At 37.9% G+C, this 18,926-nt stretch overlaps 1 protein-coding gene across 6 annotated transcripts in view; it reads left to right on the forward strand.

Moving 5' to 3' along the window:
- TTC29 (tetratricopeptide repeat domain 29) overlaps positions 1-18,611 on the forward strand; it is a 236,046-nt gene extending 217,435 nt beyond the window's left edge. For 2 of the 6 annotated variants that reach the window (XM_069012844.1, XM_069012845.1), the window contains 4 exons: positions 1,546-1,679; positions 2,110-2,160; positions 16,511-16,583; positions 16,964-18,611. In XM_069012844.1, the coding sequence (XP_068868945.1) occupies positions 1,546-1,679; positions 2,110-2,160; positions 16,511-16,583; positions 16,964-17,067 (362 nt within the window). In that variant the 3' untranslated portion in view covers positions 17,068-18,611. Of the gene's footprint in view, positions 1-703; positions 779-1,545; positions 1,680-2,109; positions 2,161-2,548; positions 3,297-16,510; positions 16,584-16,963 lie in introns of those variants that run through there. The other 4 variants (XM_069012849.1, XM_069012847.1, XM_069012848.1 and 1 more) reach the window with 4 other exon arrangements.
- Positions 18,612-18,926: the final 315 nt, after the last annotated feature.

The following is an 18,926-nucleotide window of genomic DNA, read 5'->3' on the forward strand; positions in this document are numbered from 1 at the left end:
TTCAGGCTGGGTGATGTGTTTTGATGACCCTCTTTTCATACATTTATGCAGGTTTCTAGTCTATCCCACTTTTTTTTTTCAATGTAAATGATAGATGTATTATAAACATGTTATCCAATAACTGTTTAGCATTTTCATTCAAACACAAGTTTCAGTAAATTGAGTCTGTTCAATATGACAAAGAATAGCAGAGGAAGAAGGGTTTTTGGGGGTTTTTTTTGCCATATTACAACCCAAATCCTAAAGTTATAATTTTTCTAAGCAGAGAAAACGTGAAGTCTGTACCTACCTAAGTCCTTCCCACCTCAGCAACAAACACATAGGAATTGGGCTGATCCCCTATCAGTGGGGAGTCAAGGCAGTTCCTGAGTTACTTGAAAAAACCTCAAGACATGTTAGCAAAATATGTAAAAATGGTAACAACCATAGCTAATAGTGTAGATAAAAATAATTCCATGTGTATACAAAAGCAATATCACCAGTTTTTAAAAAATGTGTCTTGCATTGCATTTTAAACTACCTTAAAAATTCTGTTTTTCTGGGCACAGTATAGAAGTATACAGTTGGTCATGGAAAAAAAAATGCAGACTTGTTGTTCAACACATACAACACTGCCCTTTGATATCTTTTTTTGGACTTTGTAATAATGCTGTAACTACCGCTGTTCACAAATATTTTATTTATAAAAACTGTCCTCCCACAGGGTGGCTGCAGATGATCTGCAAGCTGAAGACCAGCCTGCAAACTCCTCTTGCTCTAGGAAATGGTGCTCCTGTTTGTAAATATCAGTGCTTGCCTTGGGATTTTTAATAACCAGTAGTGTGCTCCCAATTTCAGTATATAGAGCACAAGATCCAGCTCTTGGGTGAAGTGTGGAGGTGACAGTTTAGCGTCCTCTCCTTCCATGCCACTGCTAATGTATTCTATTGTTGATAAAAACCATAGAAAAACAGTCTGAATGCCTTTACATTAGCACCACAGGCAGAATTGGTGTTATTCTTGCCAGAAAAAAATAGTCATTTGGTATCTTGGAGGGATCAGCACTCACAAACCATCATTTGTTAGTAGCTTTTGGATGAAAGTCAAGCAGGTGTTAATGTTCAGAAAATGTCAAGTTTAATAGAATGAGTTTTAGTCACCAAAAAGATGAAATTGAGAGAGTGATGAAAACCCCTGGTAGTGTTTAGCAGAGGTCATTTAAGTCTTGTTTCCTACATGGAAAACGTTGGAAGAGTTTCTCTCTAGGTTTTTTTATGCTAACTCTTCTCTAATCTCCATAATTAGAGATCCTACTTTTCTAATACTAGCATGATATATGGAAAAAAGACTGTAAACAAAGACAAAGGCCTGTTTAGCCTGGTGTCTGTCCAGCAGTGGCTAATAGATTAGGGGAAAATAAGAACAGGATATTTGGAAGTAAGACTTCTGCTTGGTATTCTCTCCATATCTTCAGCAACCTGCAAGTCAGTGACTTCCTGAACAAGTTGGATCTAGATCCCATTATATTTAATAGGTTTTCCTATATTTTTCCATGAACTTCTCCAGGGCATTTCTGTTACATAACTGGCAGCCAATGCACCTCATTGAATTTGGCAGCTAAAATGCAGCTTCCTGATCTGCCCTTAGCCCGTTGTTTTGCAGCTTCAGTTGTTGCCCCTCAGCTTTTGCTCTGTAAGAAAGTAAGTTATCATTTCTCACTCTTTTTTTTTTTCATGGCACTCATGAAAATAGATATATCTCTTTATATCCTGCTATCAGTCATCTTTCTATCAAGCTGAAGCTTCCAATCTCCCTGTGCATGAAAGACATTTTCCATTAGTGCATTAATTTGCATTTATCAACATTGAATTTTATCTGATGCTTTATTGCCCAGTCACAAACTCTTTTTGAAGTTCTTTAAAGTTTTGATTTTGATTACCCTGTCTCATTTTTTTGTCAGCAGTAGGTTCTGTCATGTTGCTGTTCACTAGCACTTTGAGTTGTTGGGGATTTTTTAAAATGTTTACTGTACAAATTCTGCCCTAGATCCCTGTTGCATTCACTACTGATGTTTCTTCATAATGAAAATCAATCCATCCATTCTTATCTTTATTTTCTACCTTTAACTAGTTGTTGATCCAGAGAAGGCATCTGAAGCATTCTGGGAATCTAATCAACCAGGTAATAGTCATCCAGATCTCTTATATTCCTCAAAAAGAAAATAACCTCATGAGACCTCTACAAAAGCTATCTTGATTTCTTCTCCTCATTATAACATTTTAATTTACTTATCTATCATTATATCCTTTATTAGAGTTGTAGCTAATTTGCCTGGTATGCAAGTCAGGTTTTTACTGGTCTCTCCTCCCATGACACATTCTTGGTTTTAATTAATGTCTTGTTTAGCACTCCATGTTACTCTTGTACTGAGGCTGATTCAAGCAATAGCTTTGTACATGTCCTTTAAACCTCCTGAGCAAGTACAACTTTCTTGCCTGATTGATTTCTCAGTTTGTTCTAATCCTATTCTAACAGTGTTTCCATTTGGGACTCCTCCTCTCTTATCTAGAAAATAAAAATGCTGATGTAGAACTCTGCTGGAGGTCTTCCTTCGTGACCACCACCCCAAGAATACATTTCGCCTTTCTGCTGTAATCTTTGAGTCACTGAGCTCTCATTCAACTTTTTTGTATGTGTGTGTTTGTTTTTCTGGGGAAGAAAAAAGAAAAATAAACATGTAATTATGCTTTTTCCCACTATTTCATTCTTAGGGACACAAATAGAAATAGGAAAATGATGCAATCTGTGGAGATGTGATATCTGAGATCAGTGCTCTGTTATTTTTGTGTGGTCATCATAAAATAAAGCACTGGGTTAACTTGTACTTTTATGCCCATACCCTGAAAACTTCCAGCTTTTGTACTTTAGAAAATTCTGTCTGATATCTTGGCACCCTGAAAGTTCACATTAGGGTTTACTTTAAAGCCAGGGAGTGATCAGCTGTTCATAGCTGCAGTGAGGGTGTTGAGCTGATGTTCCTGGGGTGTAGCAGAGAGCAGCTTCCTGTGTCAGTGGCAAATGAGCAGGGTACAGAGTGATTGCAAAACAGCTACATCTTCCTGGGCTATCCAGGGGAAATTCTTACAGGCATGTCAACCTACAGAGGCCCTGGTTCTACTTTTAATTGAGAGCTATATAATAGAGACATCTGTACCTTCCTTGTTGCATGTTGAAAAGTTCAGGGGAAGCTTCCCCAGTAATCAGTGTCAGAATACATGTTGTGGTTACTAAACTTTTAGTCTCTTACTGGTTTTCCTTGTATTGCCTTATTCATTTGAAAAAATAAAAATTACATTGCTGTATTGTTCATGACCATTTCTACTCCTTTTCCCTTCATCCTTCTTTTCACATTTTTGCTGCCTTCAGGGTTTTCTTTCATCTTTTCCCTGCAATGCTTTCCTGATAGGGACTTCACTCCTTTTTCTCTCCTCACAGCACTGGTTAAATGATCAGAGATGATGTTTGATTTGATAGCGAAGTACCATTATTTGAATTTAGAGATAACATCCTAATTGAAATGGGAATGGAAAAAGAGGCTTATTCAAGGAGTACTGCTTTATCTTGTCTGCAGTTAGGCAAATACCACTGCATTAGATTGATGCCTTTTCCTGGTCTTAAAATCAAGAGTCAAACACGGTTAGAAGGAGAAAATGGATTTTACCTTTGTGTTTACTTTAAGGATCCTTAGGTGCACACGTCCAGGTCGAATGCACCCCAATGCACCCCGCAATGCACACCCCCAAAGGATCTGGTATAACATTATAGGTTTTACTAATTAGCATATCTATCAAAAATTCCCCAATGAGAGGCTCGAGTGAGCCCCCCTCTCCAAGGAGCCTTCCCCTGGATGGTTCTATCTTGGTTTACAGAATGTGTTCTGGAGAGGACCTTGGGGTCTGGGGCACACTGATCCCTAACTATGAAACTTCTAAAATGTTTAGTCTCCTAGCTGAACAAACAAGTCCAAGAATGTAGGCAAAAAGCACTAAGAATACAGAAGTTGTAGAAGGGTATAAAAGGGGTATACAAGAAAAGGCAAAAAAACATCCAGATATTGGAAGAACATTCAAACCTCTTTGGGGAAACAAATGGAGGCAATAGTTCAGTGAAAGTGTCCTGGAAGACTTTGGGTACTTGAGAGAGAGACAGAAATAGTTTGGAATGCATAAATGTGGTGAAACAGTAGAAAGTATCAGCACTCAAAGAAGGAAAGAGTTGTGTCTTCTGAAAGTTCTACCTGGTAGCCCAAAAAGTAGGGGCAGGGATTTGAAAGAAACAAACAAAAAAATCAGTTTGTGATCCTTTTTGGCCCATTTTTGCCTGGTCTTCAGTTTGTAAAGGAGTCCTGAAAGGTTCTAGTCTTTCTGGCTTTTTTTGGAAATTTCAGAAGATGCAATGTGTGCTTTGTGGTAGGTTGTGTGAGCTTTTCAAATTTATCTTCAAAGCTGGCATATTACATTTTTTGCCAGGTCATGTTTTCTTACTAAGTGTATGATGTATGCTTGAATTAAGATGTCATGATTTATTTAGTGTCTGCAAAAAAAATTATGAAAATTTCACGTCCTTTTTTCAACAGCTTAACTTTTAATCCTTTATTTCAGTGTCTTAAGACTGCTGGTTTTTTTAATTTACTTTCTGTATATAGTGAAGAACTACATTTATAAAAAAACAGTACATAAAAGTACGTAGGTAAAATTGTAACCTTTGATTGACATTATACTCTCTGTGGTTAATAAAGTGACTTGGGAAGTTTTACAAAGTCAGGATTCAGTCCAGACCTGAGCCAGTAGTTTGGCTTATATTGGGTTGTTTGTTTACACTTACTTTTGGGGAATAGGTATCTCCTGAGCAAACATATTATATAAAAAATCATTATTTAGCATTGTCTTACTAAATTTAGTTGTCCATTAACAGATCCAGATCTCTTCAAAATAAATCTCTCATTTTTTAATTTAAACTTCTCTACTAAAACTACTTTTAAGATTCCAGGAGCTGTTGCCTTTATTTAATTGGAAATCATTTGTGTGTGAGATTAAACATCAGATGAAGTTATAACAAAAATACTTTGTTTTGTTAAAGCATGACCTGAAAGCTCATGGGAAACTGAGTTGTAACTGTTTCTATCTGTGACATGTTTTTTCCATAAAATCAGAAAACAAATTTCATACTAAACTTGCCTTTTCACATAACTGTTAATTGTGAAGCTACTTTGCCATTACAAATAATATTTGAATGTAAATACATAAAGGAAATGTGTATTTGAGATGTCTATACTTTTGATATAGGTGAATTTAGCAATCTCTAAACTAACAACGTCCTAGAAGACAGAGTGATTCCTCTTTCTGAATGCCATCTTATACCAACTCTTGAAAGAAAAGTACAAATGATGGATACAAGATGGAGATCTTTAGTGTCAGCTGAAAAGTAGAAGAGAATATTCCTTTTTTTGAAGTGGTATTGCTTATCTCCTCTGTACTCAGGAAGGAGTAAAACCATACAGAAGTAAAAACTCTTCATAATGGTCTGATTAGTTTGCATATGAATAAAGTGCAAAAATTAGTGTTAGAAAATTAATCTGAAAGTTATTTTATTTGCATATTAATCACTTATATTTACAAATAGCACTACTGTTAAACAAATACATAGTTTGAAGTTGTTACCCACATGTAGAAAGCGCAGAAACACTGAATTCGTTGTCTCTTCTTTAAAGGAAACAAACTTGCAGCTAGGTTTAAAACGTTGAATTTAATTACTATTAAAATTGAAGTCAGTGACTAGAAAGGGCATCTAGTGCAAATGGGCACTGCAGCTTACCCTAAAGGAAGAAATATTGGGCCAATGAAAGCAACCTATAGAGAATGTGAAATAACAGCCATGTGCTGGCATATTAGGAATGTCTCTTCATAGATGTGCAAGTTTTATTTCACATTGTCCTCACCCTTCTCAATAAGAATGACTGATAGCTTCACTTTGTGATTTCCCAGCTTTTAAGAGTCTATTTTTATTTATTTTTTATGACCAACCTCGCACTTGTTAAATGTAATTTTTGCTTTATGTAACATAGAAAAAAGCACATCTGCAGTATACTGTCCCATGAATTAACAAGAATGACTGGACATAAGACAAGAAATCCTTTAAAAACATATGTTCACATTAAATATCTGGGCTAGTTCAGTAAAGGAGGTCTTATGGGGTCATTTTTGATGCAGTGCAAGTAAACCATTTCTGCTCTTCTGAAATAGTTTCTTTCAGGTTTATATTGAGCTTGTATAACGGCACATTACATAAATAAAGGCTTAGTTTGTACATTAGTCTTTTACATCTTGAATTCTTACTAAATCCTTGTTTTTACTAACTTGATGCTTAAGAGATATTGATTTCAGCTACGCATGCCTGTGGTGTTTATTTTGATATGTCTGGGATTAAAAACAAAATTAACACGCATAATCAGTTTTCTTAGAATTAAAAAGGGTGCTTTGGTACCATTGGTTACATTCCTCTGAACAAAAAGGAGAGCAGAAGAGATGTGATAAAAAAGGGATCGATTTATTCAATCACTGGGTATAAAAACATTAGCCCTGGGAAAGACCCTTCCTCTAAGAGCTTTAGCTGCCCAGTCTCACTTGTGTGGCACAAAATAATTTGCATTTTTAGAGAAAATTCATGTCTTCTGTGAGCTCTAGTGAAACATGAATAAATTGCTTTCTTTTCCTCTTTTTCTGATTTTATAAAGCTGAATCCATTAGGGGCTGAGTCAAACTGTAATGAAAGAAAGGCAACAACTGAGATGATGGAAACCCTGGATTAGATTTCTTAGTAGTCCAAGCCCAGCTGTCATGGCCTACGTGTCAAGTTAGTGCTCTTTGGGGAGGCCTGGCAGTACATGTGAATATTTTTTTTAACTGCTGTGTTACAACAGGTCTCTAAAGCAGCTAGGAATTAAACAGAGATGCAGAGATTAAGAATTAAATAGACCCACAGCAAGCAGTTCACCAGGGAGACTTGCAGTGGGGCAAGTAAACCTTCCCAGGGCTTTTACCCACTGCCATGCCTGGCAGGCTCGCCTGTGACCTGGGGACTCTGAAACCTCCAAGGAGGGGTGTCTTATTCTAATATATAGCAAGGAATTTTGTCTCTTAGACCTTGTGAGCTTTGCTATGAGGTAAGGCTGTGATTTGATCAGAACATACAGATGCCAGCATGGATTTTAAACCACTGTTTCTGCTTTTATTGGGAAGACCTGCTTTCCTGTCAAAGCACCAGACATTTGTCTGAGTACAGACTGGTGTTAAATTATCAAATTACTGTTGTCCAGAGTCTTCTACCTAGTGCTTGGAATTTATCCAGCTTCCAAAGAGACTCTCACATCCTCCCATGAAAGGGCATGGCACAGTCAAGGGGTCTCCTGGTCTGTAGTAGATTCAGACACTTGAAATCATCTCAAGTTCACCACTCACTTTGTGAATTTGGGGAAATTGTGATATTTTCAAACCTAAGATAATGTGATAACAGATTTCCTCGACTGTGGGAACAGTTTATAAAAAAAAAAAAAAAAATCTGCCAGAATCCCTATTGGACTTGTGCCCTGGGGAAAAATTCCTTCCTTATTTCTCAGCTGGCAGCTTTGCATGATTTATCTCATCTTAAGAAAGCATTTCAAACCAGCAGCAGCTGGTGTCTGCCTGCACTTCCACTGGTACTTTTGTGAAGGACAGAACTGAGCAGCAACACCTAAATAACCCTGTTTCCTTTTCTCCCCTTGCATTGTGGTCATGGAAAAGGTCCAAAAGTAACCAGGTCATCCATTCCTTGAATGCTCTCCTTCCCTTGCATCCTTAAGTCCATGCCTCCCCTCAGCCCCATTAAGTGTCTGGACACTGGGAGTACCTGCTGGTGCCTCTCATCACCGTGATTGAGGAGTGGGTGACATCTTTTACTTCATGAAGACATTTGCTTGCCTGGTGTATGCTTCTAATCTCTGCTGTTCCTAGAGCAAAACAATGGTATAATTCAAAGTGAATTTAAAATTTCTGAAGTCAATTTTTTTCTAAAAAGATCTGTTTTGAAGCAATTTGGCAAAGCTGACATAACCATGCTAACTTCAGTGAAGCTGCATTGGCTGCATCACTTGAGAATTGGGCCCAGACTAGCCAGAGCATTTATTTTTAAATTCTAGCTTCTGCTGGCTTTTTCTTAAGTCTCTGTAGTTCTATAACTTTCTAAAGTAGCTCACAAGTCTTGTGCTACTGCTAATAAAACAGAAAATCCATTTCCATTTTCAGTGTAATCTTTTTTTCATGCGAATCTATTTCTCATCAAAAGAAGTGAGTGACTGGTGTGAAAGCTGGAGCTCTCTACTTATCTGTAAAGACAAGTAGTGGCCTTTCAAGTTGTCACACGTTGTCTGGAAGAACATGGCCATAAATTCAAAAACTGGGAGGGAGAAGCTAAACGCCCTGTGTTGCTGTGACCAGCAAAAGTATTGTTCCCAATGCCTGGTGAGGAGAATTAGGTCTGATCTCTGATTCTATGGTCTCAATCTGTTGGTAAAATCAGCAAGGAAAGCTGAGACAAAGAAGATTCTCCAAAGTGCCCATGGGAGAGGTATACCTCTCCCATAGCACACCCATGTCGCCACATGTGAATGCAAGGACCCTGCATAAACCAGGACCTTTATTTCCAGCAGCTGTTTTTCGTTGGTTATTTTTAAAAGATAAGTTGGAGCACTTTGCATCAATCTTAGAGGGGAACAATATTCTCCCCAGACAAGCTCAGTCACAAGAAAATTGATACTTCCATAAGGGATTCCATAACTTCTTTTTGAAGAACATAATCTTCCAGACACTTCCTACATCTCCTTAGCCAGAGAGGATGCAGTCATGCCTAAGGTGCCTTAGAAGATGTAAAGGTCAAGTCAGATAAGGAAAAAAAAATCTCCCTGGCATTCCTTTTTTTTTTTTTTTTTTTTTTTTTTTTTTGGTAGCAGGTGCATTGCTGGACTTTCTCTGCTTCTCTGGCTTCTGCTTCTGTACCCAGATGATACCTTTGGCTAAGCTCTTGGAAGACAGTTTCCCAGGCAAAAAAAGACTGCATTATAAAGACCTCAGATGACAAACAGTTTGCAAGCCACGAGGCAGAGTAGTCACTGGAGATGCTGAAAGTCTCAGCCATGAAGAAGTGCTCTTATATATGCAATTATAGAAGAGTAGGTAAACCTTTAGAAGCCAGAAAACAGCAGAGCCAACCCAGAACATAAAGAATGAGATCTGCAGAACAAGAAACTCTCAACAAAATTACACAGGATACTCATGTCAAAATACAGAGATAAAGCAAAAAGAACTAAAATCAGAGATACTTTTAGTCAGATCAGGCTGATACTGTATTTGAACCTCAGTATGGTGATGGCATACAGTTAAGCAAGAGGATGTGTTTAAGTAACCTGTGCTTCCCAGCTTTCCAGCTTTCCCTCCCCTGGGACACCTTTGAGGAAGCTGAATTTCAGAGAAAGGGGTGCTAAGCTCTCTGTGACAGGTCCTTTGAAGACACATCAAGCTGCATATTCAGAAATAAATATTACACACTGCCAGTGATTTAATACTGAGCTCCTCTGCTCAGTGGCGTGTTTTGCTCAATGGGTAGAAGATGGCGTTCACAAAAGGGAGGTATGAACTGTCCTGCTATGCTGTCTTGCATCTTTTAATTGTGCCTTTATACCAAGCACTTAACAGAGAAAATGCACTACATCTGTATGAGTCAAGGATGAGGGACAAGGGTTTATGTGTATAGAAGAAGGTTGCACAGTAAACACATGGAGTAGATTCCCCAGCAGAGTATTTAAATTTACAGCACAAGGAGTGTAGTGAATTGGGGGAAGACAGCAATAATTTTTCAGTGTAGTGGCTTTGGTATGAATTGCTGTCAGAATCATCACCATGCCTGAAATCTGTGTTTTCACAGCTACTGTACTGTCATTAGGTACTGAGCACCCAGTGTACCTGGCTTTGCTTTGTTTTAAAGTGAAGTAGCCATGATAATTCTGCACACAAATTAGGAACAAATATGCTGCTTCTGTTATGATTAGTATGTTGACAGAAACATCAGCCCACTTACTGCTTCTTTGCCCTTTGCAATGAGAGTAGATTTCTTTCCTAATTCCAAAGATGTGTGTTAAAACTTCAATGCATACATCATTGAGACAGACATTTCTGTAAAAGTCTATAGGAATATCTCTACTGTGAGCAAGGTAAGGGTTTCCTTTCATATGGATTTCTGAGTAGATCTTGGGCTCAATCTTTAGTGATGGCTCTTGGCAGATATAGAGGTAATGGAAGTGTTTTTATACTCCTTGTGTGTTCTCTGCTCACCAGCTTCTCAGGGTAACCAAGGGCAGGTTTGGCTTCTACCACAAGAACAAGCAGACACCCTTTGCTCAGAAGTTTGCTTTCTCAGCAGGTCCCTCCAGGACTTGTCCTGTTTTGAGAGACAGCAGTTAGGTTCTAGGTGTGATCTTCATTCTGCACCTGGATGGGAGCAGAAAGAAAAGAAACCCCTCTCTAGGCCATTTGGGAACTCTACTTTGCATCGTGGAAACTTTGATTAACCAGCTGGGCAGATGCTCACCTGCTTTGCGTTGCTGGAAATCTTTGCCTTTGACTGAGAATGTTTCAAGGCACTGAATGGCAAATACTCTGAGTAGAGCTAGAGACAAGATGCTGTATTGAAATTTTAAGCTAATAGTTTGGATTTAATGTAGAATTTGTTGACAGTAAAGGTAAAACTATAAGCTAAAAACTGGAAGCTCTTTTGTTTAGGTTTCTTCATGCTTGAAGTGATCTTCTTGATGATTATTTTCCAAAACTGATTTTTCTGTGTCACCAATATTTGCGTAGAATTTTTGGGATCTCTAACTTCCAGACACACAAAAGTCACAGTGTCATATTTTGGCCTTGAGAAAAATCCCTGCTTTTCTCTCTACAGTCAACAATTTGACCTGATAGAGCTGTTATTTAAAATTGATACTCAACAAATGGTTTGTGCAAAAGGTGTCACAGATGAGTGTATAACAATGCACAGAACTGAAAAATGTAAGATCAAGAGAGATCTCCATTGTTGTACAAATGTCTGGAACATGCCCAAACTATGTACGAGAGGAAGATTAATTTGTCTGAGAACTGTTGAATAAGTAAACAATGCAAGTTATTAGTCAGGGGAAAATTCAGATTCCCATTACGTTTTCTCACCCAAGCCAGAAAAACCTTGCACTTTCCTTATAGTGCCATAGCCTGAGTAGGCTCTTGAAAAGCTTATGAAATAAATTGTGCTTCTCATTCATAAACTTACCCATCTGTGAAGCCTTTATTCAGAGAAACCTACGTGCTCAAGTGCTTGCTGTAGTTCATTAAAGGCTCCCATTTGTACTCATAAAGACTCATTCATTGCCCTGAATAATATATATGGTGTACAGAAAGAGAACCAACTCTTGCTTTTACAATCTAAATTAAACAACTTTGTCTGATAAAAGAAGCACTGTCTCACTTCCAACTAGGCCATAAGCCCTAAGGGTCTTGTAAGTGTGTGTTTATTATTTATTTATTTTTGCCAAATAGTCCTTCAAGGATCTGAAAGCTGAGAGAGCCAAGCTGCCTAAATTGTTCCTCTTTCTTTGCCTGCTTAGAAAGGCAGAGGCAAGCACGGGCACAACTGTACTGAAGCAAATACTCATCCATAAACTTATTCTAAAATGCAATTGGATGATCTTCTGTCTTTTTCTCCGTCCCACCTTCTAACCTTCCTAATCTTGAGAGTCCATCTCTATTACATGTGGCTTTTACAAATGCCCATGATTAATAACTGCTGTGCTTCATTAGCCTGTGTTGTTGCTATTGTTTCCCCAATGGGAGCATTTGCTATCTAGGGATAGTCCATGATTACTCTGCCTCCTGGAACAGTCAGATGCTTTCAATCTAATGCGCTGTCCATGTTTTAGCATAAAATAATATTATGGCATCCACATAATGGAACCGTCTGAAGATCCATTTTATTAAGCACTGGAAGAAAATGCATGTGTGTTTGCATGTGCAAGGGAAGCATAATCAGCAAACCTATTTCACCAGAAATGTTGTTTCCATGAGGGTTTCATGTAAAGACACGGCTATTTTGAGGTGTAGTTCTTTGGCGGTGAGCATGAAAAAATACTCCATAGCCAATATCTTACCTGGTGCAATTAACTTACTCAGATTACATACAGCCTATTCGAAGAAGGAAAAATAGGAAACAGGGGTAGGTTTATTGTACTTATTCCATTTTGTGGGCATTTATTTTAAATGCAATCTACCTTGAAGTACAGAGCTGTACTGCTCTTAAAAGATTACTGCTTCAAGTTACTCCACATACCTTAACATAGCATAGACCCTTTTTACATTATACGATCAACTTTTTGACAGTGCAGGGCCAGCACAGCTAATGGAATAATAGCCTGCAGGGTCCAGCTAAATGATATACGAATATAATCAACCTTTGTGATGACTATTCAAAAGTAATCCCTTTAGCTTTCAACTGCAACGTATATTTCAACCAGGCAAAGCCATATGAAGAAAATCTCTGCAGACTCCACTGATACAATATGGCCTTCATATCCCCACAGTGTGTTTGCTGCTCACAGTGAGTTTTAAATTTAAGGTAATGGCTACTGTATATTCATGTGAGCATAGAACAATACCTTTGATTTGTTGGAGAAATGTTACATTAGCTACCAAGGGCCCTATTCAGTAAACTTTGACACAACCCTTATATATGGTTTACTGCTTATTCTAAATGGAATATGCCTGATAAAAATGCTTTGCATGCCCAAATTGTACAAATTCGTTAATCTTTATATTCATAAAACCTCCATGTACAACTACCTCCATTCCAAGTGAACCAAGTCAGAATACATGGTTAAACAGGTAGGCCCAACTTGCTTTTAGAAAGGCATTACATCCATTTTCATTTATCAAGACAGAAAAATACATGGGAAGATCATCTACAAGTGTGGGATGAGCATGTTGTTGGCAGTCAAATTATTTTCTGCTCTGTCTCTATTCCTACACCATTGCATCATTCTTCAGGTTATATAACTCAAAACAGCTGCATGACCTTTAAAAATGCAAGTAATTTTTAAATTACAATAATGGATTATATCTCATCAGCTGCGTTACACCAACATGATAATATGTCGAGATAGTGTCACTTTCTCTCCCTTTTGTGACAAAAAATGCAGTATTGGCTAATGGTGAATCTGAATATGTGAAGTTAATTCTGTTAAAGGAAAATAGATGTAATGAAAATGCTACTACTTTTGTAGTTCAGAGAGTTCAGTCTCATTAGCAGGAGTTGCAAATGGGGTCTTGTTTGTGTACGTGCACCTGAATCCATGTGAGAACATAACAGCATGTTTCCACCTCTTGTCTGAGGTAATGTGTTGTAGGATGCTGCTTAAGGAGGTGAGCTATAGTGGAGGAGTAGGAGAGGCTATGGACTTTCCCCCTATTTGTTTGCCATGGCACTTCTTGAGCCCACAGAAAACTACTGCACCCTCAGCATCCTGCAGCAGGGAGTTCCAGTGATGAGGTGGCAGGGCACAAGCAAGACCTTTCTTTGTATCCAAGCCCACCACCTCCTACTTCCAGTAGACCCTACCTCATTCTTTTATTGGAAAACACATTGAAAAATGGTTTCTGGGTTCCTGTGGGCTACTCTCATTCTTACTTTTGTCATCTCCTCAAAATATTTTCTTTTTTTTTTTTTCGAAGCAGTTTCAGCTGCCTGAAACAATAATCCTCTTATGATTTCATCACTTCATGGAGCTTTCAGTGGAATTCTTGTTTAATAAAGTCCAGCAGTCTTTGAATAATGCAGACCTTGGATTTGAATGCTTTCCCATCACATGGGCATGCAGTCTCAGGAATACAGTTGTGAACTGTTTCATTTTCTTTATAATCTTTTGAGACAATGGTGCCCAAAATTCCTGTCCTCTCTAGAGTTAGTTGTAGCTTCAGTCTTTGTTGGTGTGGCCTTCTTTTTTTTTGTATGACTTTTCACTAATTATATCATGTAAAGGACTTGCAGCTCTGCATTGTTTTCTCCCAGAAACATCACGAAATAATGAGATTTTTAGAAGTGTAACGTTGTGTAGATAGACACACAGAAACAAAAGGAACAGAGATGCCAATTCTAGCTGCACTGAAAATCCAATCAGACAATTTTAATTATATTTTATCAACAGTAATGATAATCTGTCAGGAACATCCTATTATGATTAATTATATTTACATTCTATTAATACATATTAATGTTATATCCACATTTTGCACAATAAGATGGAAGGAGAATGCTTGATGGTGTGATCTGTGGTGGTATATATGTATTATCATTATGAATATGAGATGCTTTTATTGTTTCTAAATAGCATAGGCCAAACAAATGCCAAGAAAACATTTATGGCTCAGTATTCCATCAGTTATCCTTGATATGCTTAATATCTGCTGGGAGGGCAGAACTGTTAATCAGCCAATAATAGCTTGGTGTCCAAGTGTGAAGGCAAAAGGCCAAAAGGTGCATGAGAAAAGCAATTTCTGCTGTAACTCCCCATCTGTCATGTGCACATCCCCACCATCTCTTGCATGTTATCAGTGTCTGTAGCTGTCAAAGACGTGCTTTTCTGCGTGTTTCCCAGGAAATGCAGATGTTGCTGTACTCAGACACATTTTGGGCTTGAGTCACCTGCTTTGCACCACTTTTCCACCAAAGTGCAGCCTTTGGAAAGAGCAATAACAGTGCAGTGGTGTAAAACTGGGGTGGGACAGCATAGTTCCAACCCCTATAAACACTTCTGGACTGCCTGGGGCTCTGGGCTGCTTCCTACTGGTTGAGTTCCTAAACCAGACCAAACTGTGAAGGTTTTATTAGATTTTTTCCATTTAGACGTGGTCTGCTAGGAAAGGAATTCCAATTTATTTACTTTAGGCCTGGTTTCAGGACATGTCACCTGGAATAACTACATTGTTAAATACAGAGTAAATGACTAACATATACAGTGCCCTCATACAAAATGGGACTTCATATGAGAATGCTAATTCTCAGATATTCTTCATAGATTTACTTATCCTGTTCTTGCTTGCATACAACTGTGGATAAAGTCCTAGTTAGCAACTATACTTAATAAAAGTCTATGAAATGACAAAACATAAATTTTGTTGAGTCTTAAGTAGTCCAGTAGTTTTAATCTGTTCCAAACATTGCACCAGCAGATACACTGCCTTGAACATTATTTTTCATCCCCACCAGAACTGGATGATTTATTTTGGCCATGAATTAAACTATGATGCCATACAAGCCCTGTTGGTGTTGCTGTGACTGAAAGACAAAGTCCAGGTTTAGGCATCACAGTACAAAGAGGTAGTGACAAACTGAGGAGGAGGATCCAGTCAAGAAAACGTGAATTCCTTTTGAATATTGAAGAGACTGTGTTTGCTTCACCTCCAAAAGAGAAGATTAGAGAAAGGAAAATAGTCTCTCAAGCTATAAGGAGTTATTCAATCTTCCATTGCTCTTGTGTGTCTGCAAAAGGTAGGACAAGAGAAAAATCAGTTTAATTTGCAATAAATATTTATCTTAAGTATTAGGGAAGAAACTGAGCAATAAGGCTGTGAAGCACTGAAACAGAGAGATTAGGGATGTTGTGAAACAGCCTTCTTCAGAAGCCTTGGAGAATAGATGTCAGGGATGGACTAGATATATGTGCACTTTCTTCATTTGAGGAGGTGAAGCAGATCAGTAGTTCCCAAAATAAGGAACAATGCCCCAGGGATGGTGTGGTTGGAATGAGGTAGAGGGAGGTATGTTTCTGGAGAGTCCCTGGGAGCAGAGCAGAAAGTGCAACCAGGAGGTGGGAGTTTGGTGTGGAAATGGAGTGAGGAAGGAATGAGGCTGAGCATCACAGATCACTGGAGCAAAGGAAACGTGTGGCTGTCAAGAACTGCAGAGTCAAGCCATGCCCTCCCAGCCACCTGTTCTTTGGATCACATCCCATGAGGAAGACCCCACCGAGAGGTGGCAGCCTTCTCTTGCCTCCTGCACTGCTCACTTCCTCCCCTGCACAGTGTTCCTCTTGCCCGCCCTCTTTCAGTGATGTCTTGGCCATCGTCTTCTCCCAAATGCATCTCCCTTGTTGGCTCCCCAGCTGGTCCCACCCAGCTGTCCTGTTGGAGAACTGCTGCACAGGAGTGCTAGAAATGAGAACAGAAATCCCTGTCAGTTCTGTATTTCTAGGATTATGTTTTCTGTGGCTCATCTCTGTGTTTTTTAGATTTCCTTCTCTTGTGACTTTTTACTGTATGATGTGTTTTTCAATTAAACTTTTTAGGCCTTTTAACCATTAAAAGTGCTGTAAGTCTAAAACAACAATGCACTTTTTTTTTTTTTTTAATAACAGAACCTGATAAAGAAACAAGTGCCTCAAAGCCTCTGTGAGCCTCTGTCCAAGACACCAGCTCTAGATCTTCCTGGTACAGTATTTGCTCATAATCTGCAGACTTTATACCAATATGCTTATTTTTACAAATTGTCATTGCTATCAATACTTAACCTGATTCTGACAGGCAATTGCACATCATCTCTGTCTTACTATGTCTAAATAATAGTATTTTTCCTGCTCATAAATGAATGAATTCACACTTCCCTCAGTTTTTTTACACATATTCCCAGTTTTAGAATTTAATTGCCTTTGATCGTGTAATTACTTTTAATTTACAGAAATAAGCCTTTGAGACAAAAACAAATCTGCTTAACCAGATGCCAACCCCAAACATAAAACATGTAGATATCAATGGATATACATAAACTTCTGACATTTTAATATTTTTCTATTTGCTGTTTTTTATTCTAGAGGATGCCTGCTTACTGACCGAGAAGCTGATGTATAATGAGTACAGGAAGATCCTTGAAGAGACGTGCAACAAAGTAGGAATTTCAACAAGGATTTTGTCATAAAAATTCTATTATCAAAAAAAGCATCTGTCATTGAAATAAATTTTTAAAAAAGACAAAGAGTAGTAGAATAGAAAGTTTGTATTTTGTGCCCCTATTGCTTAATGTCTTCCAAAGTGTCAAGATCCTCCTGTTAAGATATTAAACATGAATGGGAATCCAAGATGCTCAATGCCTTGAAAGATCAGGTTCCAAATTGTTTAAATCCCAGATTATGATCCCTTTCAGAGAAACTTATTCATAGAGCTACCAGTGATTTTATCATGTGTGTAAAGGTTGGGGTTCAACAGTAGCTGAAATAGAATAGATCCAGCCTGAGTGGCACACTATGGTGCAGTTTTGATCCAATCTATAACACAGGTTGGACTCAAAACATGACTAGGTTTGTTTAAAATCCATCTGGATGCAATCCAGTGCCATGTGCTGTGGGATAACCCTGCCTGAAGATGGGACCAGACGACCCCCTGTGGTCCCTCCCAACCTGACTCATTCTGTGACTCTGCACAGAGAGTAAACTAAAATTCTGCTTAGGTTCTTTCTGATTAATAATCTGAAGCACTGATTTTAGACTCTGTGTAGAGAATTGTGTCCCATTTTGAGCTGATGAAACTCCTGACAATGGGCTCCCCATATGATCCACTGACACCTGTGGTCTTCACAGTCCTCAGACACCTCAAGAGTCCTCAGAACCTGCTGCCACCACTGTTGGCCCGAGGCAGAGTTAGAGGACAGAAGATGGAAGTTAACACTTTGCAAAATACACATAAAAATAGGATTTGGAACCTTCAAATTGTATTTAGGAAAATTGATGATGCATAATTTCACATATTAGAAAACCCCTTCTTTTAAACTAAACAAACAAAGGTTTATCACTCCCAATAGCCAACCATTCCTTTCTTTAAATGGAGGTTTCCAGACTCAGAGTTTGTAGCGAGGTCCATTAGACCTATAATCAGGTTTTATGATGGTGTTTGAGCAAGCATTAGCTTTTGCCATAGTAATAACTCAATTCATGGTTTTCTTCAGGATTGTAGTCTGAGTATTTGGTTGACGTCTGACAATAGGGTTTCTCCCTGTTAAAGAATAGTAAGAATGTATCATTAACCAGCTCTTATTAGACTATTTTTGATCCAAAATGCTGTGTACATGCAATTTAAATACAAATAGCTCAATAATTTTATTCTTTTGTTTATAGGTCTTTATTGTCTGAACACCATGCTTATTATAACAATGTTAATTTAGAAGGCTTTTGCAAGGCTGAGAAGTTGTATAGAAATATTCCCACATGCAATTATGCATACACAAAGGCAACAAATCTCTTTGCTGAGTGCTAAAAAGAGGTAAACATTTTATGGAAACCAGAAAGAGAAACAGGACTATGAATTAAATATAAACAACATCTGTATTGTTTACCCTTTAGGTTTACCCCTTATATTTTAATAGTGTTAATATGAAATAAGAAAAACATTCTAAAACCGGCACAATTTTGCAAATGATGTCTTAAAATCCTGTTTATCTACAAGCTCTTCTAATCTTTGTAAGTATAGCATGACTGGTAATTTTAGATATTTGAAATTTCTTTTATCAAAATATTGTTGAAAGAAATTACGTATTTGAATTTGGCCTTTGTAGTAAAAAAAAAGTACATAAAATAACATAAATTACACCAATATTCTAGAAAATACAATTATCAATTTGTCAAGGGCAGGTTTCTAAATTCTTAAGGGCCTTTAATCCCGTGTACATTTCTGCAGGAACTGAACATTCTGTTGATGTGTCTCAAAAGTTATTGTGTAGTTATGTTAAATGGCATCCATGGTTTTCACTATTTTTTGCCAATCTGCACTCGTTACTACATGATA

The sequence above is a fragment of the Aphelocoma coerulescens genome, chromosome 4, assembly GCF_041296385.1.
Source record: "Aphelocoma coerulescens isolate FSJ_1873_10779 chromosome 4, UR_Acoe_1.0, whole genome shotgun sequence".
NCBI lineage: Eukaryota > Metazoa > Chordata > Aves > Passeriformes > Corvidae > Aphelocoma > Aphelocoma coerulescens.